Below are 25,618 nucleotides of genomic sequence, written 5' to 3' on the forward strand. Positions count from 1 at the left end.
TGCACGGCGCGGTCATGGCTGAGGTTGGGCCTGTCGGTCTGACAGGGGACCCCGTGTTGCCGCCTTTGGCCGGGCTTTACCTGCGCTCTGACAGTAGCCCGCCCGAGCGGAGCATTAATTTGCTTGTATTTACAGACGCATTCAACCAAGAGAGCGGACCCTGCTGAACTACGAAGTATTTTTTTGCAGGTAAAAGAGCTAATGTTGTTTGTCAGACTTCTGTGTTTAGCCCTTCCAGCAGTTTGCCATGGCATCAAACTCGTGTCGTGCTGATGGGACACTTAAAAGTTCACTTTGCAGGCACAGGGTATTGAAGGGGCTGTCAGGCACTGAGGAGAAACTGCTGCTGGCCCAAACTCTGATAACCATTTCCAAATTATAATATTAAATAAGTTCCTGAATTATTTTCTAATTTTCTATAAAGCAGTAATTATAACAAAGTACTGGGGTTTTTTTTAATACACCTTTGCAGAATTAAAAAAAAATCTTCCTTGGCTGTATGTTTTATCCTGGAATTTATATGTGTTCTTACAAATGGTGGGACCACTGGCAATGTTTTTAGAACTTAAAGTTGATTTCTCAAGATTTATATATGTCGTGATACTGTCCCTTGTGGGGCCTTAGGATTAACATATAAATAATAGTATGAAGCTTCCTCCACTCCCTTAGTTTCAGTAAAGTGTGATGAGAAATGAAAATCCAGTCAATCCTACAAGTTTTATGATAAGGTTTGAATCAGGCATATGGAATAAGAAGAAAAAGAACTGTGTCTTAGGTCCCTAATAGGGCCACCGATATTTCAAAATTACTAAAATATCTTTTTTCCCCTAATGTTGGGTTTTAGACAGTATATTCAAGAAGCTTTTCTCTATTAAAAAAATTGGAACTAATACTGTCACTAGTAAAACCTATTATTTAATTATTTAAACCTATCTTCTGGTTCTATTATATCATCTAACAATTTCCATATGTGATAAGTATATTATATATGTATATGTATAAATATATCATATATCATCAGTTTTGGTGGCCTGTTCTTTTGCATACTGGATTACACTGTGACATTGCTGGAGTGCAAAACCTTAGAATGCTGGCATCGAACTGTGGAAGCTCAACATTTAGTTTATGGTATAAAATACTCTAAGGTTCATTGTTGATTGACATGGCATTCAGCTTTTGTAGATAGATTCCAGTAGAGTATGTTAATAAAATTAGCAACATGAAAATATAATTTTAAAAATATTTATTAATACAGTATAAAAATGTGATTCTAGAACATCTTTTTCCAACTTTTTGCAAGATTTTGCACATTTGAATGAAAAAAAGTGAAATGAGGTGTCAAAACACTCTATTCAATTGTAAATGTGAACTCTTTATGATTCTTGACATCCTATCAGTAGAAATTCTTGTTTCTGGAAATGAGCAGTTGAAGTTCTTGATAGTGGCCATAAAGAGAACAGTGGAGAGGAAGAACATTTTTTCACTGGATGTTGAAATTTTCTTCCTGACAGTACATGTTTTACTGACCTAAAAAGCAGACAGTCTTTTAAAAAAATGGCTTTTACATGCAATTGAAGTTGTGGATTGTTTGGTGCTCTGAGGAATGAAAAATAGGAAAGCTCTCCTATTCTCCCTTTGAGTATCTTGAAATTTTGCAGTAAAAAACCAAAAGCATAGAAAAAGAGTTTGTATTTCTTCTGCATTCTGTTGAGTTTGAAATTGTCTTTTTGTTTGATGCTCAGAAATTGAACTTAGTTGCAGGTTTTAAAACGAAAGAAAAATCATTCTTTTCAAGACTAAGTTGTAGAAAGTCTTTTTATGAAATATTGCAAGTGTTTAGGGGTCAGATATGTTGTACTCTTTGCTGAGAGTGCTAGCCTCTAGTGAACTTCAGCTAAAGGTCGTGCATTCCTTCCTAAATTTGGCTTCCCTTGGAAATGGTTAGAAGAGAAGATGTGAGCTCTAGGCCTTGTCACCATCCACCTTAATCATAGAGTGTCTACTTAAATTTCCTTCTGTTCATGCATGTCTTCCAGTATTATACATGCCCTCTTGCCGTGCAGTTTATGTCGTATCTTAAAGGATATTTAATATATACCTTTCTCTTCAGACTTTCTGAAGTGTCCTATCTGCTTCTTCTAACCATTTTAAACTGTTAAAAAGATAAAGTTTGATTTGCATTAAAAAGATAGGCTGTTTCTCTTAATCCTGTAACTGTGAAATGCAGCCTTTGAAATTTCATTTCTGTGCACTATGACGTAAGTTACCTCTTAGGTGTTTGCTAACCACAGACTTCAGTAACAACCATAAAAGACAAATTTTGTAACAAATTGCCACAGAAAGATAAAAGTGTTGGGTGGAAAAACAGTTACTAGATTTCTTAGTGAATCTTCTTTATTTTTCTTAGACAAGACACAACCAGCCTTTGGAAAATATTGTTGAATTATTCCCTGCCTGTTGAATTCAAGTGTAACCTATTCAAGTAAGGTGGAGAAGGAAACAAAAAGATATTTCCAAGGCATTGTTTCTGAAAGTGTGGTGATACCTAGCACCAGCTTGTAAACTAGAGTAGGGGGTTTGTATGTTTGTCTTATGTGAGGATGTTTTAAAAAAACTCTCATGGAAATTCATCAAGTGCTTACCTGAGGCAATCTACAAATGTATACTAAGAATTTTATATTATAAGGTAACAAGTATTCAAGACTGAGAAAAACACAGATTTAATTGATGTGTTATGTTTTGTATTCAAGTTATGTTACAATTTAAAATTGCCTATTTTGGGCTAAAAGATTCTTGACTAAAGTTATATGGTGCAAACATAGGGCTAATGTATTTACATGCTTAGCTACTGTGTCAGGCCTTAATGTAGTGACTTGCTGCCAAACTCTTCCAAAATGCCATGACCTTCTCATATGGAGCTCAATGTATCTGTCAGTTAATTATTTTTGTCTCAAAAATTTTTTAACAAAATTTCCCCCAAACATTTTTTATCATGGAAGATATTATTATAAATTATTATCTATGACAAACTTAGAGAAATTGGTGTCTGGAGAAAAACCGATAATGTTTAGATTTTAATTGTCTTCGATATGCACTCTACTGTCGTACAGTTGACTTCAGTGAGTCTTGAAGATGTGCTCCTTATTCTGCATGTTTGATGGGCTTTCATACATAATGTTTTCTTTGGATTTCATGTCTTGTAGCAGAATGGTGCTTTGTAAGGCATTTTTCACTCACTTGTGTGTATGGCTGAGAAGAGAACCTCTCAGAGTTGATTCAAGGAAGCCACAGTTTCGTTGTGCTGTCATATTGGCAGCAGTGCTGAATTAAGGGATTCCTGTCCACTGCTTTGTCTTCCTGTTTTTGTGGAAATACTCTATTCTATTTCTCCATAAATTCAGTAATCTGGTTTCAGTGTAGTCTTGCAAACAGCTGTCATCACAGCTGCAGGGTGGAAGAGGTGATGAGGTGATGTGAAGGGCTGATGCTGTGGAAGAGATACACGAGATGCTGAAGCAAGCACTGTCTGTGTGTCTGTGTGTGTGAATTTTTTCTTAAAAACATTAGTTTCAGGATAAAAATTAATCTGAACACTTATTTCTCACTTATCTTCTCAAAAGAGGAAAGAAATAATTTATGTTTTCCAAAATAATTATAGTAAAGATCAGGAACAATTATTCAGAAGGTATCTGGTACTAGAAATTATAAGAAAATTTATGTACTATGTTTTCAGTGTAGCTGCAAATGGAATGCTATAGCATGATTGTAATTTTTATACATTTTTGCAGTTATCTGACAGTTTCTGGAATATGTAGTTGTCTTTTAATTAAAAGATACTGGTCATTATGTGAACACATCTACTGTACAGGGAAATCTGATGACTGGTAGTATAAAACTAGTACAATAACACTAATAGTTTTATCCAGCCCTTTAGTTTCAGAGCAGTTATGTGCAGACTGTTGTGCACCGTTTTAAGTTATATTCAGTAAAGATACTAATTTGGTTGTCACTGATAATTAGCATCTAAATGGTTTAATTTTTGTTTGTGTGGCTTTGGTTTTTTATTTTTTACTCTAGTATGCAAGTGTTGAGAAAGATGGCGAGCATTACATGACCCCAGAGGATTTTGTGCAGAAATACCTGGGACTTCATACGGATCCACATCACAATCCTAAAACAGTGCAGCTGTTGGCTGGAGTGGCAGATCAAACTAAGGATGGGTGAGAATTTTGCTTTCCATTTTAAACTTGTAGTGCATTGTTAAATGTGTGAGTGCATGAGCTTAATAACTTCATCTTCTAAAATACGTTATTGGTTTTATTGCATTCTAGGCTTATTTAAATGAGAATTTTTTTTCACAACTACAATGGATTATACATTTGTGAAAACTGAGAAAAAGTTACGGTGTTTAACATGGATTTTTTTAAAGCTAAGATTTATTTTGATGATATTTTGTTAAATTCTACAAAAGCTGAGGAGGTTGAACAGTGGGTAAGTTAAGGGTAGTATGGTTGCCTTGGGAAAGTATGTCCACGTCCATCATCAGGTACTGTGTAGAGTCTTCAGTACCTGTAATTAAACACAAAAATATGGAAGAACTTTCTTATTTCTGTAGTGTGCAGTTCAAATCCAACCACTAAGGTTTTTTTAAAAGTACTGACTATTAGAAAAGAGAGACACTAGTGGCATTATGAAGGAAGAAGTTGTTTGCCTAAAGAAGGTCAGGACACACCACATAAAGCTTTTCCAACTCTGCTTACAGATGCTCCTGCTTGCTTTTAGAGAGTTCCCTGAAAACAATTTACAAAATATCTGCTCTGCTGAGGTAGTGCCCTCTAACTCGTTTGTCTTCCAAGGAGGCTTTTCTTTTGCTGTATGTAGGCTTCTAGTTTTGGCCTTGGATTGTAGTAGGAGGCCTGGGCATGGTTAAAGTAAGGTGAGAAGGTTAAGATGGATCAGAGAAGAGGTCAAGAATGCAGCAGTGAGTGGTTATTTTTTGTTGAGAAGAAAATGCTGTTAAAATAATATACAATACATTTTTGAATATATAAATATAACTTATTTTAAATTGAAAGCTCCTTAGCGTCCTTGGTTATTTAAATTTTGGGTTTGTTTTCCTGCATTCTGCTATAGAACGTTTAATTAGTTTGCTTGGTATCCTGAGCAGCTTGCCTAGTATCTGTGCTGTGGAAATGAAATTGTATGTGCTGTGTACTTCTTACTGTAAAGGACAAATATAGGATTTCCTGTTTGATGTAATGCTATATGGTTTTTCTTTTCATAAGGCTGCAGCGCTTTGATAATATATTTGATTATACATATATTTGATAAACTTTAGTAACCTGTCTCTGTTTCCAATACATGGCTGCAGTTTGTTGCTTTATTATGGATTGAAAAGGTAATTTTGTATCTATCTGTTCAAAATAGTTTAATTGATAAAGTAAACCAACATGCTTAGCATATTGTTTCTCTGAAAGCTGTTGGTTATCTTTTATGGTGTGCATTTCTTCAGAAAATGTCTTATAAAACGGTCTTTCTTACAGTCGGAAATCAGTTTCTTTTGATGCTACAGCAGAACTTTTAGGCATTGCTTTTTGTTAATTTCCTGTGAATAAGATTTTTGTTGGTTTTGCTTATTGCTTTTTTAAAAAAATTTGAGTAATATTTGAAGTGAGATAATCGAGTATGGGTAAGTGTGCTTTACCACCTTCTTTATGGGAAGAGTGGACTTTTTATTTTACACTGCCATGTCGTTCAAAGCGTAAAATGTTTGAATACTTGTCTGAAACTTTTTTCTAAATGTTTTAGTCTATATGTATATTTAATCTATATTTTATGTGAAGAATTTGTTGTATCCTCATTATCAACATCAGGTTTTTTTACATTCACGTTCTTTCATTTGTAGTGAGCTGTAATATATCAAAATCCAGACTCTAATATCATGAATAACTGTTGTACTCTTCAGCTAAATTCCAGGATGCATTGCATCTTTCCAAGGACTTACTTTATAAAGTCCAAAGACGTATCAGTGGTCCTGTTCTATACATGCACTTTTGCATTAAATGACAGCCCAATTCCATGCAGCAAGTCTTTGAGAAGCTTTGGGTTCTGTTACAAAATTCCATTCCTGTATCTGCTACCATATTGTCTTAGCCTTGCTTGCCCTTGAATTAAATACTAAGTGTTGATGGTTGCTTCCATTGTTAATATTTTTTTATTTCTTTTAGGTTTAAGTTTGGCACTTTACAGAAACAGCACGTTTTGGATCTGGCTCTCTGTAGGCATGTGTTTAAAAAAAAATGTTTTTACTTTTTTTCTAATGGTAGCTTGATCCTTACTTAACTGTTCCGGAGCACTATTGCCTTCTCCCATTACTGCTCTACAAGACTGGTTTGCTTATTGGAACTCATTAAGGTAGTTCTTAAAACAGATGACTGTTCACTTCCAAAATCTTTATTCCTCATTACAAGTTACAAGTGCATGTTCTTAGAAATATATGTGATCACCTCTAAATTAGAGTTTGCTTTAAACTTGCCTGTTACCTATTTAGTGCAATAGGATTTCACTGATGCTGAAAGCACTCCCGTGTCTTCAGACTGCCAGCACTGGTTTTGAAATTAGGATAAATTCCTTTTATGAAGAATATACTTACATACATAAAAACTAGCTAAAATATTTTCTACCCCCTTGAAACGTACAGAATTTCGCAGTAGTAATTCAAAATTCTTCATTTTAACTGCTTGTTTCTGGGTACTCTTTTTATCAGCATATCATTTTTAAATCTGGAAATGTGTTCTTAAGTGAAGTCCCCAAGAAAAAGTTGATATTTCACCTAATGGAGAGTCACAACACAGCTATACATAATCTAAAATAGTCTAAAAGGCTATGTTGTGTGGGGAAAAATTAGAAAAGACTTGTAGTAAAAAAGGAAAGACAGAGAATTGCAAACACATGGGTTACTTTGTGTGCTTTTGAAGGGTAGCAGTACAGAAGAAATCAGAGGAAAAGAAATTTTTTTAAATGTTACAGATAAAACGAAAGGTGAGTGATTTGATACTGTTATGGACTCTGTAATGCAGTGGGTTCACTGGATGATACTTGAGTAGTGATTGGGTGGGAAGCTCTATCATTCTGTTTAATCCAGCTCCTGTTATCTCTGCCCTAGTGGCTAATGGAGGATCACAGAGGCTATCCCTGCTCTTAGGCATTGCAAGTTGAATATGTGGAAAGGAAATTGAATGTATCCATCTCCTTTTGCTGTAGGCACTGTTATAGTCAGACTGCTGAAGACGTCTTCTTTCAGGTTCAGGCTTCTACGAATACATTCTACAGAAATCAACACTTGATTTTGTCAGTTATAAAGCTTCCTGCTTAGGAGTTAATTTGTGTGTCAGCTTTATGTATGTATGTGAGATGTATTTACAGTTATTATAAAAGAACATTTGCTTCTTTGATACTAACTCTTTATTTATCAAGATCATCCTTTGGATGAAATTGACTTTGCATGTGAAGAGCCATTCTCGTGTCTCTGATTTTTCTGGCTAAAATGCGGTAAATGTGATAATTTTGTATTTTCAGTATCTTACTTATTTTCAAAGTCACTTAGTTTTTTTCTGTCTTCTTGTGCAATGCATATGTACAAGAATGTTAACGTATTTAACCTTTTTAAAATATCTCAATTGTACTTCACATGTACTTAGAGAAGGAGTAGATATAGTAATGAATAGTGTGAATATTGTGATTTTTCTTCTCCTTTTTTTTCCTGGGGGGAACAGGCTTTATATTTTGCTCTTTAGCAGTGAGCAGTAACGTTTGAAGTCATCACTGTGAGCTAATGATCTCATATGATGAGTAATAAGTTGAGATCAGTTATGTACATTTTCTAGGAAAATTTCTAGGAAAGAGTGTTAATCTCTGCTTTAACAACATTTACTGATACGTAGTAAATTTTTTGTTTAATATAAAAGATGTAATTGAAATTCTTATTCCCATTGATTTTTTCATGCTAAAATATATATCCTATCATTTATCTCATTATTTTCTTGTGCCAGTGTTGTCCTTTATCTACACTTACCTTCAGGTTTATATTCCTGCAGCTGTTCATACATACAGCATTAGGATGCCTTCTGAAGGTTTTTTTTTTGGTGTTAGTCAGAATAAGTAGAGTTCTTCTGTAAAAGTTATTTATTATTATCCTAGTAAGGTGTCTGTGCATACATTCAAGTCTGAGTTTGTATGTGGTGACCACAAGGATTTGGATTTACCCATGCATCCTGAGTTGTGCACAGTGATTGTCTTGCATACACAGCCCAGAACCTTGTGATCTGCTCTTACACTCAGATCCTTCCCTGCCTTGTCATGCCTGTCCTTGAGTCCAGATATTTTATATTTGGCCCTGAGTGCATGACTCATGTTATTTTTGGAGTGTAGTATTCTTTCCATATGCATAGTAAAGTGTAGCTTTTTCTGAACCTGTTTTTTATGAATGTTATGTATTGTTTTAAGAAAATGCATGTATTATGGTATATTCCTGTACTTGCATTACAGTATCATTTCTTAGTAGAAATACATATGTAGTAATACAATGATAGATTGTAAATTTCATGTTGTTAGAATTTTTGTGATGTTTTTATGTCTTAATTTTCAGGTGCTGATTACATTTCTATTTATAAGTAATAACTTGTAGGTGTTCTGTGAGAATTCAGTCCCTTCATAGAGGAAGAAACTGAGTTGCATAAATGTTAACTACTTAAATGTAACATATTTTTCAGTCTCTAGAGTGTTAATTATTTTAAGTTAGAATTCTATTTACTATTTGGATCACCCTGTTTTCTAGAGTTTCAAGTGCAAAATATCATTGATATTATGAACAGTTGAAAAAAATCTTTATAACTTTTCTGTTTTCCTTTCTAGGTTAATTTCCTTTCAAGAATTTGTGGCATTTGAATCTGTTTTGTGTACTCCAGATGCAATATTCATTGTTGCTTTTCAGTTATTTGACAGGAATGGCAATGGAGAAGTAACATTTGGTAAGAATACCTAAAGAAAAACAGTTTTAAGAAAGTGATTATAATGGTATCTGTCATAATAATGGTTCATGACCACAGGTGCATGGAAATGCATTTTGTGCAGTACTGTACTGTTTTCCTAAGACTCTGCATGAGTAGAACTTTTTTTTTCTTTCAATTCAAGCTTAAGAAGTACACAGAGACAAAATACGTTTTTCTCTGTCTTCTTGAATCAATGTTTTTTCATTTTCCTGAAGTAGTAAATACAGTGATGTTCAGTGTCATCCTGACTAAAATTCTATATCCTGGACTTCAAACTCCTGCAGCCATGGGGGAGTTTAAGATACGTTCTGGATCTTCACATACTTTTGAATACTTCTCATTTCATACAGTAAGAGCTCAATATAGAAATTAAGGATGTCTAATAATTTGATTTCCTGTGGTAGTGTTCCTTTTCTTGAGAATCAAAACTTACTTTAATGTTATGAGTGTAACTTACAACGAGATTATATATTTGCAAAATCTGGCCTTTGGTTTTGTTACCTAATCACATAAGATAGTAATTAGACCAAAGTCTTGAGGCTTATAATACTGCTTTGTGATATTGCTAAATAACTGTTACTAACATTGCAGTTTAAGGAGGATTAGGCTTTATTTTTAAAACTTCATGTTTATGAAAATTGGATAAATCAATGGTAAGAATTTCAATAAAATGGAATGAGAATTAAATGTTATTTATATCCAAAAGAATAAAGCACTCAATAAAGAAAATACAAACTATGTTTGGATTTGTAACCACTTGCTGTTTGTACTATTTCATTATTATGAAAATTGCTGTAACTTGTTGGGAAAAAAAAGCAAAGGTCTTTTGATGGAAACAAATTGTTTGACTTCTGATGCCTGTTAAATGACATCGTTAACTGAAGAGTCAGATACTGAGCAGGTTGGAAGCTCAACATCTTGAAAAGAAAATATTTTAGAATTTAAATAAAGGTGAAGTCAGTAAATGCAGTCATAAGGAATTGGACAAACTACTACAATCAGTATGACCGTGTTAAAGATGGTTTATTTAATAATCTTATAAAATGGGGGTTTGAATTTGGTAGCTCTCATGAACACACTGAAATAGCTGGTTCCATAATTGAACAATAAGCCATTTCAGATTGTATACTAATTCCTCTGTTAGACTGAGGATTGTTATTTTTATATAATTAAAGTCTAAAAGAAAACACAAATAAGAGAAACTGTAAAACAGAAAATTTGTGGTTTTTTTCTGTATCTTCCTTGCTGATTTTTTGGTAAGGCTGATAAATCTTGAAAAGGAAATTCTTGAAGGAATTTTACATTTACTATTGGTATCTTGGATTTTTTTACAAAATTAATTATATTGCAATTATTACTATATTTAACATTATGTTATTAACATAATGTGGTACATATTTTTTGTGCTACAGTTCCCACAATTGCTGCTGCTTTTTTGTCTTTGTTTGTTTGTAACATGGGCTACTTACTTTTACTTCATACGCATATCATATGTATTAATACAACTGTGAAAAATGTCAGTGATGATCTATGACATCTTCAGAATTTGTCAGTCGATTTCCAAGTCATTCTTATGGCTGTGTTATAAATGAGACCAGCACCCTTTCATTTTCATACCACAGAAACAGACAGGCACAGAGCTTAGTTTAATGTAAAAACAAGACAGTATAGAAACATAAGTTTTAAAGTTAAAGGTTTTAATAAATTATTGGAAATACGCTGAAATGCAGTAAGTTTAGCCAATTGGTGTGAGTCAGACAAGTCAGGTCTTTTATAGACTGTGTAATGTATCCAGTCTGCAGGTAAATTGTGTTTGTTGTGAGAGCAAATGCAAGTCAAGATTTTCTAACTCAGATGAAATGCTATGTGGATGTGATTGCATTGATGCCAAAGCTATCTCAAACCCGTAAGTCCTGCCAGAAGCAACATGGATTTATTGAGGTTTTTCTGCACTGTGCATCCAAAGCAAGGGACAGAATCAACTTGGGTCTTTTAGACCAGTAACTACAACCAACACTGGCCTGTATGAGTTAACATGTTCTCAAAAAATGCTCTCGTCTACTCAAATTTTCTGTTATCTGGGGGAAGTTAGGTGTGCTTGTTGAATTTTAGAGCTGTGTCTGTTTTTGTAAGCAAGCTGCTCTAGTTGGGTTTACTTCTGTTCAGGATTTATTTACTGACATGATTTTGAACCATTCTCAAGCACGTCAGCATTTTGCAGTCCTCTTGAGCCTCAGTCTTCTAGTTGTCTCTTAAAATACTTAGCTTCCAACTCTCCAGTGATGAAACTATTAATTGTGTCACAGAAGAACTGCTTTAGAAGAAGACTGTAGAAACTGTTTTGGAGAAATACTTGTATGCTATGTTAATCAATGTCTTTGCCATATCATATATTGAAACATGAAGCCTTCTTTGAAGCCTTCTATCACTTTAATGTTATCTACTGTTTTCTTACTGCTTTGGACACTTCTCCAGGAGCTTTGGACATCCAGAAATCCTTTGTGAATGGCTGCCATAGATGTGTAGTTGGTATTCTGCAACATTTGTAAAGTAGGTCCATTGCAAGAACATGAAACTGGACCTACTTTGCCTGAGCAAACTGCACAGCATGCTCAGTACTCTTTGCATGTTTCAGCTGCACTGGACTTGCTGTCAGCTTGGTGAATAAAAAGCAGTAAAATTACTATTTTAGTAACCCATTGATACAAGTGACAGTGTAGTTTAAACAAGTTTTTAATCATGAAGAAATAGAGGAAAAAGCATGTATTCCTAACCGAGTGCTCCTACATCTTCATCAATGCTTCCTAGGTGAATATTTTATGCTAAATGAGTTGCTGCTGAGTCCTTACAATACTGCATTATCCATAAAAATCTTTAAATGATAACAGCTGAAGCTGATGAAGACAAGTGATGTTTTTTTCAGGTTGTTGTCTGTAGCCAGAGAAGACTGACAAGTGCTTTGCTCCTTTGATTATGGGATGTATTGACTGTGCTGCTTAACATGAGCGAAATATTCAAAAACACTCCATAAAATTAATACTATTGTACTAAGGAATATTGTTTTTATTTCTATATTCTGTGCAGATCTTCTAACCTGAATTCAGGTTAAAGCAAACCTGAATATTAAATCAGCTCAAGCTATTTGGGTTTTTTTCTGATGTTGAAGCAGATAATCTTAACTGTGTTTAAAAGGTAAAGTCTGTTATCTGCAAAACTTCTCTGAAAAATAAGTTGTCTAACTGGAAGTAAAAGGATTCTTTGTAATTTATCTCTCTGGCACACCATACAGTGATCTGGACTGCATCACTTTTAATTGGAATATACAATTTCAAGGCATTTTCCAGCTGTTCTTTCTTGTAGAGTCACCACAAAGAAAGCCATTCTCTGATAAACTGGAAAGTTTGAGAGATGCTTTTTCAGTTAAATACACATGCTAGTATAGATATAAAGATAGAGCTAAAATATGTCTGTGATTCTTCTGTATTCAGAATTATTTTGGAGATAATTGGAAAATATTTGTGGAACTGAATTTAAGGCTTTTAAAAACATCCTGCACTCAAAATCTAATTACAGATATTTTGCAAAGTATAACAGCATCTTCTTCAAAAGCATTGGGGGGAGGAAGGTGATCAGATGCCTTATAATGCAACTGTGTGAAAATTGTACAATATTGATGAACTAGAATAATAAACATCAATTTAATAGTTTCAGAATTTGAGTATACAGGGATGCTGAAGTTTTGCCCAATCTGTTTTCTTAGACATGTTTTAATCTGAGAGAGAAAGTTCAGGTTTCCCTAATCAGGACCTAGAGTTTGAGAAAACTGAAAGAAGATGAGCAAGAAAAAAGATAGGAGTTGAATACATGTTCGTGTTTGCTTGAGTATTATTTCTCAGGGAACAGGGATCAGTTCTAGTACTCGGTCCTTCACCATTTCTAAAAGGACAGCTGCATTGAAAATGCTAGGATTTGGATTTAATCTTAAAAGTTCTGCTTTCAGAAATATTTCTGGCAACCATAAAGACTGGAAATATATCTTAAAATATAAACAGAAAAATACTCATAATCACATTACTACATACACGAGGATGTGAGGGAAAAATCCTTGTTTTTATCAAGTATTATAAACCAGAACTGCTATTTGTTTTGGCTTCCTGTTAGTTCTACATTAGTTGCCTGTTTTCAAAGTGTCTTGCTTAACACATGCAGATAATGTAGGAAATGTCACTGTTAGGACTTTTTTTTTTCGTTTCGTGTTGTATGATTTTTTTTCAGGCTTAAACTACAGTTCTTAATGCTTGTAAGCAAAGCAGAATGGGAACGCCTCTTACCACTACTACTACTAATTTTTCAAAACCACAGTTCCACAAGAGGGAACAGAAAAGGAGAACTTCAAGTTAAAATTATATGTATTGACAACTTTTTATTATGGCTGTCATTCATCTTTCAATAGACTCAGTAATCCTTTTAAAATGAGAGTAGAAATGTAACTATTTCTAGTTAAACTTTCTCACATAAAAGTAATTATTGTATTACATTTGGATTACTTTTAATATGCTTCTCCTGCATCAAGTGCTACAAAAATGTCTTTCTGGCCTTAATTGTGGTTCCTTATTTTATCCTTCAAAATGAAAATATGCTGTTAGCAGAAATAGTGAACAATAGCAACATATAAGTGTTAAAATTCATTATGTACATTAGGCATGAAATATGCACAAATTGGACATTAGATTACTGAGTAGGCAGATTTAAAGAAACTCAAAACAACCCCGTTAAACAACAAATCTTTACCATACTTATGCTGCTGCTTAAAACTTACCACTTTTCTGTTTTTGTGTCCCAAAGAAGTGTGATCGCTTTTTATCACTGGTGCAAGGGAATGGCAAACTCTGTTAACAAGTTGATGGCACTAGAATTGTATGAGCTTTCCACTCTGCTTCTTGGGGAGCTGATATGTCAAAATAAATAATAGGTACTGCTGCAAGGTTTACTTGGAGTATTGAGCTCATGCCCACAATGGGCCACCAACGAGGCCTCATAGTGTTTATAATTTAAAGTATTCTTCCTCCTTATATGAAATTGATTATTGCCTAGAATCTTTGGGGGTTTGTATCGTTTTTCTGAGCCTGATAGGTAGCACTGTTTGATGGAAGTTGAGCCAGTCATGTGTGTGCTGCCTGCAGATAGCTGCTCCAAGCATCTATAATTTGTTTAAAATGATTGGGTGGGGAAATTCTGAAGCAATCTTGCGAGAATGTGTGTCGCCTTGGAGGTAATGTACTAGTACACTAGAGTAGTAGGTTTTTGTTCCTGGGGCTGATGGTAAGTTGAGTATATCATCAGGCTGCTGACTTGTATGCCTATCTGAGAAGAAAATGCATTACTATAAACCTGGAAAGAAAGTTATCAGCTCAGTAGGAAAGAATTCTACTACAGAAAGGTGAGCAAAGAGTAGAAGACATTAGTAAATGAGCAACATGTATTGACAAGGACAATGAATGCGTTCTGTAAAATGTCCTACTAAAATGAAAGGCTTGAAAAATAATTTGCTGTTTGCCTCCTGCAGAATAGCTCTGTTGGAAATTTGAAACACTTGTAGTTTATCTTAATTTAGAAGCATTACTAGGTTTTAACTGAGGAAGACTAAAAAAAAAAAAAGGCAAAGCCAGCATCTGTACATTAATGTTGCCTGTTTTCTTTGTTGTCAGTGCTTTGTTTCTACTGTGGAAACAAAAAATTAAGAATTGAACATTTGTTGATAATTCAGAGTGGTGAAAGTGTAGGTGATGATCCCGTGTATAATTTCTGCAATGTGATTGGCTTTTTGCTGCTTCTCATCACACAAGCTGTGGTGATGGCTATTTCCATTAATGTAATAGAAGAGCCAAGAGAATTGGATTATAAAGGTATTGTTGATATATTGTGAAGAAAGCACACCTGCTCTTGGGTAGACATAGTAAGTTTTAGCACCTAACAAGAGGTGTTTGAGACTGTCAGGTGGGTTTGGTAAATTGTATTTAATGTTCCCATGGGTTTAACTAGGTCAGTTACTTTGCTGTGGGGGTGCTGAGGCACTGGCATAGGTTTCTTAGAGAAGTTGTGGATGCCCTGTCCATGGAAGTGCTCAAGACCAGGTTGGATGGAGCTCTGAGCAACCTGGTCTAGTAGAAGGTGTTCCTGCCCATGGCAGGGGGGCTGGAACTAGGGGATCTTTAAAGTTCTTTCCATCTCAAACCATTCTGTGGCTCAGTGGTTTTTCAGAACAAGTGCACAGTTTTGCCTCTGTACCCCAAGTGTTTCATAAACCAAGCCAACATGGAAGTAATTAAGCATATATACAAGAGTGTATCTTCAAACCCCAACTGTAGTAATACATGCAGAATATATTGAGTGTTAGAGATTGCCTGGAAAAGAGAAATGGGTAAGGCACCTCAGTTTTCAGAGAGACAACAAGCTAGTTTGGATACCATTTATTAAAGCTAGTTAGCCATTTCTGGAATTCATCAAGTAGCAATACACTCAACTATTGAATATAAATGTATTACTTAATTTGACTATTATTTTTATATGCTGAAGAATCTTGACTTGATATATGTTGATGAGTAGTTGTAAATGTTTTATTAAGAAAAGAATTGAGTGTAGGAAATTGATTCTTGTTTTTTTAAGTACACAGTAAATTGCTTGAGAGATATGAAAACACCAGGGGCTTAAGTCTCACTAGAAACAAGTGAAAAATCTGTCTCAGTGAACATGGATAAATAAGAAAATAAAATTTTTAAAGAAAAAAGTGAGGCTTTTTTGACCTTTCTCTAAGGTTAAGAGAAGCAATTATTGGAAACAGTGAAAATAAGATTTAGATTTTCTGGCTCCTTCAGCACATTGTTTTCTAAGTTTTCATTTGGGGATCTCAGTGTGCATTAGAAGTCAGTTTTACATACACGTTCGTAGTAGCCAGTTGGCACCCTGTTTGTACATTAGTGGCCAAGGCAGTAGAGCCAATGAAGCCAGCCTGTCTTCTGCTCTGTTCAGGGTTCATTGCCATTTTGCAGGCTCCATAATGAGCTGCACTGACCTGTTTGTGTTTGTAGTACATGGAGACTCTAGCTTAGCCAGAAGCTGCAGTGAATTAGTTGTAAGTGGGGAATTTAAATGTGCATACCTTGATTCCTTGATCTGCAACAATGATAAATAAATCTACTGCAAACAGAACATTCAGAGGAAGTATGGCAAAATAAAATAGTTTAGCACTATGTATTTGCTGCTTTCTCCCTTTTTTCCTTAACCCTTACCATGCACATTGATACTGGTGAGTAGGTATGAGTAGACAGTTACAAATAGTCAGAATATTTTTTTAGATTTCTTGTTGAGCCTAACAAGTCCTTCAGCCTGCCTTGTGTTGGAAACTGATTTAAACTGTAGGGTTTTGACTCTTGTGTTTGACCTTTACATAAGAGTTAATCATTAGCCATAACCTGCCCTTTGAATACGTAATCTCAGTCTAACGGAAGGAGGTGATCTAGCCAAGGAATCTGACTGTGTATACCCCTGTTTTGAGACATACATTCAGGACACTTACTGTCCTTTTCTCACTGAAAAATATAGTGGTTTTCCTAGATTTGCTCTAGAACTAATAGACTACAGAATTGAAACTATGAATGAATCCAATAGTCCTTTAGCATAGAGAAAGCAATACATTTACTTCAAGTAAATAGGTCTTGATAGAGTTATCATATGAAAATTAAGGTTCTTCTCATTGTATTTTGTCTCACAAAACTGTTTAAACGTATAAAAGGTGTGTTATCAGCTAAAATATTTTGTATTTTGTTTTAAATTTTGACTGTATGCCACATTTTATTTTGTTAGCAGATTCTAGGTTGATAAACCATTTCAAGTACTGTGAAGGAAATTTTGAAAAGTGTTCATGTGGTATTGGGTGGATGTCCTGTTATACAGTTCACGTGTTTGATAATCTGCACAAAAAGCAGGCTTGTTTTGCAGCATGGCAATGCTGTATATGAATAATGCATGCTGTTTTTCAGATGAGGTTTTTGCCTGAAGTCAGATAATGTGTTTAGCATTGAGATTTCAGTTGTACAGTATACATGTGGAGAATTCCATAATCTGAAATGGCAGGTTTTTTCTTTACTTCATTTAAAGGAGGACATCTCTATCTTCACTTAACTTAAAACATTTTAATAACTGAGACTACCAATTATGTTTTATAGGATTTGATTTTTGTTCTAAGGCCTTATCAAAAGCATCTAATAACGTGCTTTCTGCCGAGTTAATGATATGTTTTAGATGTAATTTCTTATACCTATCTTCAATAGCCATATTCAGACAGTGTGATTGTAATAATCAAGTTTCAATCAAACCATACTTAGTATGACAAATATTGCCTGAGATTGTAGTGCAGGTATTTGTGCTCTTGATAAAGGGCTTAATTTGACTCCTGGCAGAGACAGAGAACCACTATTGATTTTTATATCAGAATGCAAAATAGCGTTTATTTGTCATGTGTGAGGGAAATTGCTTCTTAATTAAAACTAAATAAAACACTCCATGGTTTTATGCAATAATACAAAAAATATCATTTGTGTCTCAAATGTGTTCTTTTACAGGTCTGTAGAGGTTTGGTTGGCAATTATTCTTAACAAGCTAAAACACTTCTTAAACTGCTACTGAAATAATTTTTTTGTATTCCTCCTGGAATGTTTGTAGTTTTACTGTACCCAAGGCTCACCTGTTGTTTTTCCCTCCCCAAAGCAAATGTCAAAGAAATATTTGAACAAACTCTTATTCATCATCAAATCCCATTCAACTGGGACTGTGAGTTTATTCGACTGCATTTTGGACATAACAGGAAGAAGCATCTTAACTATTCAGAGTTCACTCAGTTTCTTCAGGTCAGTTATTAACCTTGTTCCAAAGTTGGAACTGAAAGTCATTTAACTTTTAATAATACACTAATACCATTATGAATTTTGAGCTTATTCTGGTAGTGATAATCTTATCTCATACTAATCCTAACAGCTAATGATGAACTGTTATTTCTCCATACCATTTTGTAAGGAGTGTATACTCATTGTGCTGTAACTTGAATACCATCCTTTAAAAGAATGGGACAAAACATCCTGTTTATGAAGTTAACCATTTTACTGATTGTTGCTAAACTAGGTTGAGGGTCTGCTTTTTCTGTCATAGGAATTCAGTAGCAAAAATGAGCTCTACCAGAAAAACTTAACGTCCTTAATACAGCCAGTTATATTGACCATAAAAGCTCGTTCTAGCTTCTGTAGGATTTCTTTAGCTTTAGAAACATTCTAATATCTATCACTTTTTTCTCTCACTGGCATGCATGCTACCACACATATACTGGGAGTTTGGTCTTAAATGCAGCCAGATTGCAGGAGGTAAATCTGATTTCCTGTGATGTTGCTGAACGACCCTTTAGGGATTGGGCCTTAAAGAGTTTCACTTGTTGAACTGCACTTTGTGCTGTGCCAAAAAGTTATAGTTAAAACATATGAATTGGACATTATACTAGAAGAACAGAAAGGAAAATGTCATCTATAAAGGATGGAGAAAAAGTAGGAGAAATTTACATTGTAATTCATGGGAAAAAGTTCACAGAGTTGTTAATAATAGCACTGAATTCTATAAATTAACATACAATGACCACCTTTTCATACAACTTACAATTGCTATTAGACGTGAAGAAAAATAGACTATGCACTTCTAGAGCTGCCTTTGATGCGAGAAAAGTTTTGTATGTACTGTCTTAAAAGTAAGGAGTGATAGACGTGCTCTGACATAATCTGTAATTATTGTCCAAGATAAAAATACCTTTTTATCATCTAGACCAGCCCCTCTACAATCTGTAGGGATATCTTCAACTAGATCAGATTGCTCAGAGCTCTGTTCTACCTCATCTGGGGTGTTTCTAGGGATGAAACATCTACCACCTCTCTGGGTAACCTGTTCCAGTGCTTTGCCACCCTTACTTAGTTTAAGATCATTACCCCTTGTCCTACCACAGCAGGCCCTACTAGAAAGTCTGTCACCAACTTTCTGATAAGCCCCCCACAAGTATTGAAAGGCTGCAGTGAGGTCTCCCAGGAGCCTGCTGTTTTCTTTTTCTCTCTAGGCTGAACAGCCCCAACTCTGAACCTTTTCTCATAGTGGAGGTGCTCCATTCTTATCATTTTTATGACCCTTCTCTGCACCTGCTTCCAAAGTGATTTGTTGGGAGCTCTGAGCAGAGTGATAAATATCTATTCTGGTTTTATGTTTGTTTTTCCAAGACACTGCTGTGTAAGATATAGCAGCCTCTTAATGTCATCATATAATAAAAAGCCTTAGTAGGAAAGGCTAGTATGAATTGCAGTAATTTCAGTATGTACACAATTTGGATATTTTTGTCCCTCCGTTTATATGAGATTGTTTTTCTCTTTTGGTCTAACATCATCTTTTGGGGTTTTGGACTTGAATCAGAGCAGGTTTGTTGTACCTGATCTAGAAAACATTGTCCATGAGGTTATGAGAGTTGAGAAATTACTGTAAAGGTGATGTAAGCTAGATGGTTTGCCCTGTTACTGTCTGTCAGAACGTGGTTATTTTTTTAGTGGCTTCTAGAGGTCTGAATGACAGCTGAATGGGCTTTATTGTTTGCTTGAATAGAAGGAAACAACTTTTTCTGGACGTAGGATTTACAACTATCATTATTATCTTGAGGTTAGGTTACCACAGTGATCTTTGTATGAAGGTTTTTACAGTTTGTATAGGAGTTTTAAATTGTCTGAAATGAGTGACCATTTGTGACATTATGGGAGATAGCTGTTTGGGCCAATCTAAATCCATATTATATAATTTTCACTGTCTTCCTGTTTATTTTCAAGTACTTTCCAATGAGTTAGTATATAATAGCCCAGTCATATTTCGTCTTGGATATGTGAGAGATGAGCTCACTTTGTGTCTTTAAGAGCAGTATCAGAAGTTTTTCTAGCACTTAAGTATTTAATTAAGGAATAGATAGCAGGCAGGACATGGGTATGTGAAGTTCATTTCCTAAATCATTCAGTGAAAATGCATGTTTCCTTACAGTTGAATTGAGGTTTTTCTTTGACAGAGGAATGAACTGTGGATAAAATCAGTGTGCAGACTTCTTATTTTAGTTGAGCTGGCCTTGAAATTTAAACTGTAGTTAGGCTATTGTCTATATGCACAGAGCTTTTGGACCATAAAGTATGAAATTAGTAAAAGTTTTGTGAACAGTGGGTTACAGAATTTGCTTCTCATCTGCTATCTCTCAATATTCATTCTAGGAGCTGCAGTCTGAACATGCAAGACAAGCCTTTGCACTGAAGGACAAAAATAAAAGTGGTGTCATAACTGGGCTGGACTTCAATGAGATCATGGTTACTATTCGCTCCCATATGCTAACTCCATTCGTGGAAGAAAATTTAGTTTCAGTAAGTGTTAACAAAAAGTGCTTTGAATTCAGTGTTTAATAGCTGTGATGTTTGAAGATGGCACTGATTCTCTCCCCTTTTTTTTCTACCTGTTTATCACTCACTACCTTGGTGCTAGAGATTATCAGCTTCATAATAGAGTGGGCAGTGTGAAATCTGGCAGCATTCCTTGGCTGCAGTAGTGAAAAGATTGGCATTCTGGTTTACATGTTTAAGGTGCCATTGGAAGTAGTGTGAGTTAGTCTACTATACTTTCCACTGGAGCAGGGCAAACTGCTTGGTACAGAAGGAATCATAAAATCGTAGAACCATATAGGAAAAGACCCTTAAAATCATCAAATCCAATGGAAGTTATTTAGGACAAAAACATACAGTTTTTGTATTTGTCATATGACATCTCAAGGGCTGGAGACTCCTTACAGTTTTGTCCTTTCATATGCTCTTGCATTCTTTTCTTTTTCAGATCAGAATTTGGAAAATCAGTATGTAGATTCTAGAGGTAGAATGATTACAGACCTGGTAGTTTGGCAAGATCTGTAGGTAAAGTAATAACATACAAGTTATAATCTGAAAGCATGTAGTATGAAAATTACATAAGAATGAAATTTATATAAAAGATGAAGTAGTAACTTTTATCTTACTATCTTACCTATAAATCTTGCCTTGCCTTATTCATAAGGCATACTGTCTTCTATAAAATTTAGAGTATCTACTAACTTTAGACTTCCAAGTAAATGGTCATTGATGTATGTGATGCAAGAAATCAGTTAGTACCTTTATCTAAAGGCATTTGCATGCATTTCTTTCTCAGAAGATTACTCGGTGACACTTTAAATGTGTCTATCAGATAACTTGAAAAATAACCTACTTATATAATTATTTCCTAATTGTTTCCTAGTGTTCAATCTTTACCACAAAAATAGTATCCTGTCTAATAATTCTCCCCTCATGTTTCTATTAAAAATATCTTAAAATTACAGGAATAGAAAGATATCTTTAATTCTTTCATAATTTGCTCAAATGTTTCTGTAATTGTAATAAAATATTCTAAAAGTGCTTAAGGCACTTAACTGTTTTCATTTAATTTTCAAAGGTAGCTGGTGGAACTGTATCACATCAGGTCAGCTTCTCCTTTTTCAATGCATTTAATGCCCTTTTGAATAACATGGATCTTGTTAGGAAGATATACAGTAATATAGCAGGTACAAGAAGAGATGTTGAAGTCACAAAAGGTAAGATCTATTTCCTACAGTTTATTAATGTTTAAATTTTGTCCATTTTGTAATTGGTGATGCTTGTGGGTTAAGGTGAGTCAGAAGTGAGTTTATGGCTTCTGGGAAAGTGGTTTTTTTAGCTGTAGGTGATTTTCATCCTCACAGGTTAGTAAGTATTTTCAGTTAGCTGATTAAGGGGAAGATTCTGGCAGGAGTTGTGTTGGTCTTACTGTTTGAATGAGTAACTGCAAGTCAGTATAATACTGAGGATTTTACAGCTCTTTGAAAGAGATACATTAGAGATAGGAAATTCCTAGGGAATGTGGTGGAATGGGTTAAGTTTGAAAATCCGAGTGGTTTTATATATAGGTTATCCCAGTTAGTACATAACAAACCCCTGTGCATGTGGAAGGTTGCTTTATTTCAGTCTTGCCACAGACATAAGCAGATTACTTTTGTAGCCATTTTATGACAGATTTTATCACCAGTTTTACTACCTGCATGGATGGGACCAGCCAAACTATTGTGTGGTAAAAAGCATGCCAAGTTCTTTTTATTCTTCTTTTTTGTTTAGCTTATATTCTTATGCTCTGCATATTTTTCCCTAAAGGAAAGCATTAAATGCCTGTTCTCATCCTCCAAATCGTCCTAACAAATTGCCTAGCAATGTTTTTTGATACAGATGCATAAATAGATCTTGCTTGGATTTGTTTTGAGAAAAAAGGCTGCTGTGTTTCACTGCTCAGACTTGTTAATTGAAACTTGCCAATTAAGTCATAAACATGTTATGTGTGATTTGGCCAGATGAATACCTAAGCTTAGAGTCATTCAGAGCTATGAGAGGAAGAAGTCTGGACATGATGGGAATAGATCAGTCAGTTGCCCTTAAAACTGTGAATAATGGACCATTGTTCTGTTCTGTTTTGCAGAACTTCAGAAGCAAGAATGACAAATTGTGGGTGTCATTTTATTAAGCTTGCTAATTTGGAGATTTCTGTTATCTTTGGTGAATACTTACCATAACTCACAGTTGTGGAATCAGACTTGGTCTGTGTTGGGAAGGCCTGTTTCAGGATAGATGTTCTCCTAAAGATACCTTTTCCTTTTGCATTATGGATTTTGCTTCTTGGTGATAGACTTCATTTTTATTATATTAAAGTTTTATGGAAGGATTCAAAGTGACAAATAACACAAATGTTGTATTTTTCTTTCCTTTTTAAATCCAGAGGAATTTACACACTCTGCAATCCGCTTTGGACAAATTACACCACTGGAAATAGATATTCTCTACCAACTTACAGACTTATACAGTGTTACAGGGTAACATAATAATGAATTTTATCATTTTGTAATCATAGTTTTCCATTTGACTTCTTATTTATGTCCTAATTTTAGAAGGTTTTGTCTTCGTATATATTTTGCTACAGTAATTTATTCAGTGTAAACTGATTTTGTTGTATGAATGGGTTTTGTAAGTGAATTGTGTATGTCAAGCACAATTATTAATTGTGTTACAGGTATATGTTATAGGTATACATATGAAGTAGCAAAATACAATACTCCCAAAAGGCTACATTGCACTGGTTGATATTTTGCATAGATCTTCAATGCATGCAAAAATCTTACTTAGAAGTAGCTAGAAATGGTTTAAATTGTGTATTATATTCCTTATTACTAGTAGTGAAGAACTTGCTTCTGAATTATCCGTGTTCACTTCATCTCCAAGCATTCTTCAATGCAGTGTAGCAGATTTCTTAGGTCTGCATTCAGATATGACAAGTGTCTTTTTTTAAACTCAGATGTACTTTGTGGGGTGTGGCCATGAATACTGTACTGAACATGTTTAATGCTTTATCTAACCAGAATTTGCTTTTCTCTGCCTTGTGTAAAGGCGCTTAACTTTGGCAGATATTGAGAGAATAGCACCACTGGCTGAAGGTGCATTACCTTACAACCTGGCTGAGCTCCAAAGGCAGGTGGGTAAAGAAAAAAAAATTGAAATGGAGTGAATGTTAACATGTTCTTGCAAATGAAAAGTAAGAATAATGCACCGTAAACAGATTCCTGACAAGTGGAACATGCTGTGTGTATTGCTGTTAAGGATAGAAATGGGCAGGCTGTTAGATACTGTATGTGTTTAGACAAGGTATGAGACGTCAGAATGGCCTGTTCAGATATGAGCATGTATGGATACTTGGATTCCTTACAATGAATACATTTGTTCACTCCTGAAAAAGCTTTCACAGGACACAGCTCTCCATGAACTTCTCCAGTGTGAGTCCTTCCATGGAACCCAGTTGTTACTGCTCCTATGTCCTTGGTTGTCCTTAGGCAGTCAGACATAGCTGAGCCAATACATGTCCAAAACCTACTTAGTGGTAAAGGTCTTCCTGTGCTTTCCTGATGACAAGAATAATGGAATGGAATGCCCCAGAAATGTAGATACAATGTTTATCCAGGCTAAGAAATATTTTTTAAAAAGTTTTGTAATGACATTCCAGTGCCAGCTTTAATCAGTGTCTTCATACTCACCTCTCTGAGTGAACAAAATACTGACTTACTTCACTTTTCAGAACTATCTTTGTAGCTTAGCACTCTTAAAACAAGCTCACTGATAAAAGTTTCCCTCATCACTAGAACAGAATATACTCATTTCACACTCGTGAAGTAGTACATTATATTTTCATCTTATTCAACATTCTATGTTAAAACCAGACACCAGAAAGCAAAATAATTTCATTTTGTTTAGTTTATAAGGGACAGTCTTTTGTAAGACTTTATCCTAAGTGAACAGTAAGTTAAGTGTATTGACAAAATGAAAGATACCAGTTCATGAAGAGCAAATATCATCTCAATGGGGTCCAGCTGTCCCTGGGAAGTAAAACCAATTCTTTAATTGGTAATTTAAATCAAACCAATATGATTTAAAAATCCCTTTGTAAAGAAAAATCTAAATTTTTACATGAAATCACTCTATATAGATTTGGTAGAAATGAAAATTAGCCTGCTTTCAACCATGTTTACTTTATTGTCAATTTTTTTCATTGTGTAAGATTTTTTTAAAGCTTAGCAGCTGAATATCCTATGGGGATGACAGCTACAGTAATTTTCTCTTTATAAATATTCATGATTTGAAAGCTATAGCATTAATTACATTCATTTACATATCCATCTGAACACACAAGTAAACTGAAAACTTTGTGAACACTTATTTAATAATATAAAAGTGACATTTCCTTCAGAAAGAATTTGATTTTTAACATTCAGTGATGCATTCACTAAGATTAATGTCTAAATGCAATGATTGGATTTTGATGAGAACCGTGTGAAGCTTCAAAAAAAAGAATAATCTTAAACCAGCTGAAAGGCAGCAGGTGTGCTAAACTAGGAGAAATTTCAGTGGAATGAAGAACTAGTTCTGCTTCTAAGGCTTTTTGGGGTATATTATTGCATGTATCTTTTATTTACATTAATCAAAAGAAATATATCTGAATTTTATAATTTTTTGTGGTTATTTTGGTTTTATTTTCCTTTGGGGGATTTTGTATGTGGATTTTTTTTTAGTAGGAAATCATACTGGTTTTACAATAAGGAGGATATTCTTTGGATTTATTGTTTCTATTGCTTGTAAAGGCAGTACATTTGATTTAGGCTTTTTTTTATGCTGGTCTGCATGTGCAGTATGTAATTTTGGTGCTACCTAGAATTTCTCTATTCTTCTCTGTTAAGCTATATTGTAGGGGAGGAAAATGTCTTGTGAAGGGAAGTGGTTTTAGCTGTACCTTTTTATTCTGTGGAAAAACGGCATAAAATATAATCCATGGTTTTTTACAGGTAGTGATCTCATCTTGACCTCGTGGGCTTTTGTCCTTTATTGAGTATA

At 34.6% G+C, this 25,618-nt stretch overlaps 1 protein-coding gene across 3 annotated transcripts in view; it reads left to right on the top strand.

Annotated features, from left to right (window-relative positions):
* Positions 1-25,618, top strand: part of SLC25A12 (solute carrier family 25 member 12) — a 45,326-nt gene that overhangs the window by 481 nt on the left and 19,227 nt on the right. For 2 of the 3 annotated variants that reach the window (XR_015804852.1, XM_014880184.2), the window contains exons 2-9: positions 136-189; positions 4,078-4,220; positions 8,914-9,029; positions 17,817-17,956; positions 20,375-20,521; positions 21,615-21,753; positions 22,962-23,055; positions 23,627-23,711. Coding sequence is in view for 2 of the 3 variants with exons in the window: in XM_014880184.2 (XP_014735670.1) it covers positions 136-189; positions 4,078-4,220; positions 8,914-9,029; positions 17,817-17,956; positions 20,375-20,521; positions 21,615-21,753; positions 22,962-23,055; positions 23,627-23,711 (918 nt within the window). In the remaining variant the exon portion in view is untranslated. Of the gene's footprint in view, positions 1-135; positions 190-4,077; positions 4,221-7,422; positions 7,552-8,913; positions 9,030-17,816; positions 17,957-20,374; positions 20,522-21,614; positions 21,754-22,961; positions 23,056-23,626; positions 23,712-25,618 lie in introns of those variants that run through there. The other variant, XM_014880185.2, reaches the window with a different exon arrangement.

Source organism: Sturnus vulgaris, chromosome 7 (assembly GCF_052056855.1).
Source record: "Sturnus vulgaris isolate bStuVul1 chromosome 7, bStuVul1.hap1, whole genome shotgun sequence".
NCBI lineage: Eukaryota > Metazoa > Chordata > Aves > Passeriformes > Sturnidae > Sturnus > Sturnus vulgaris.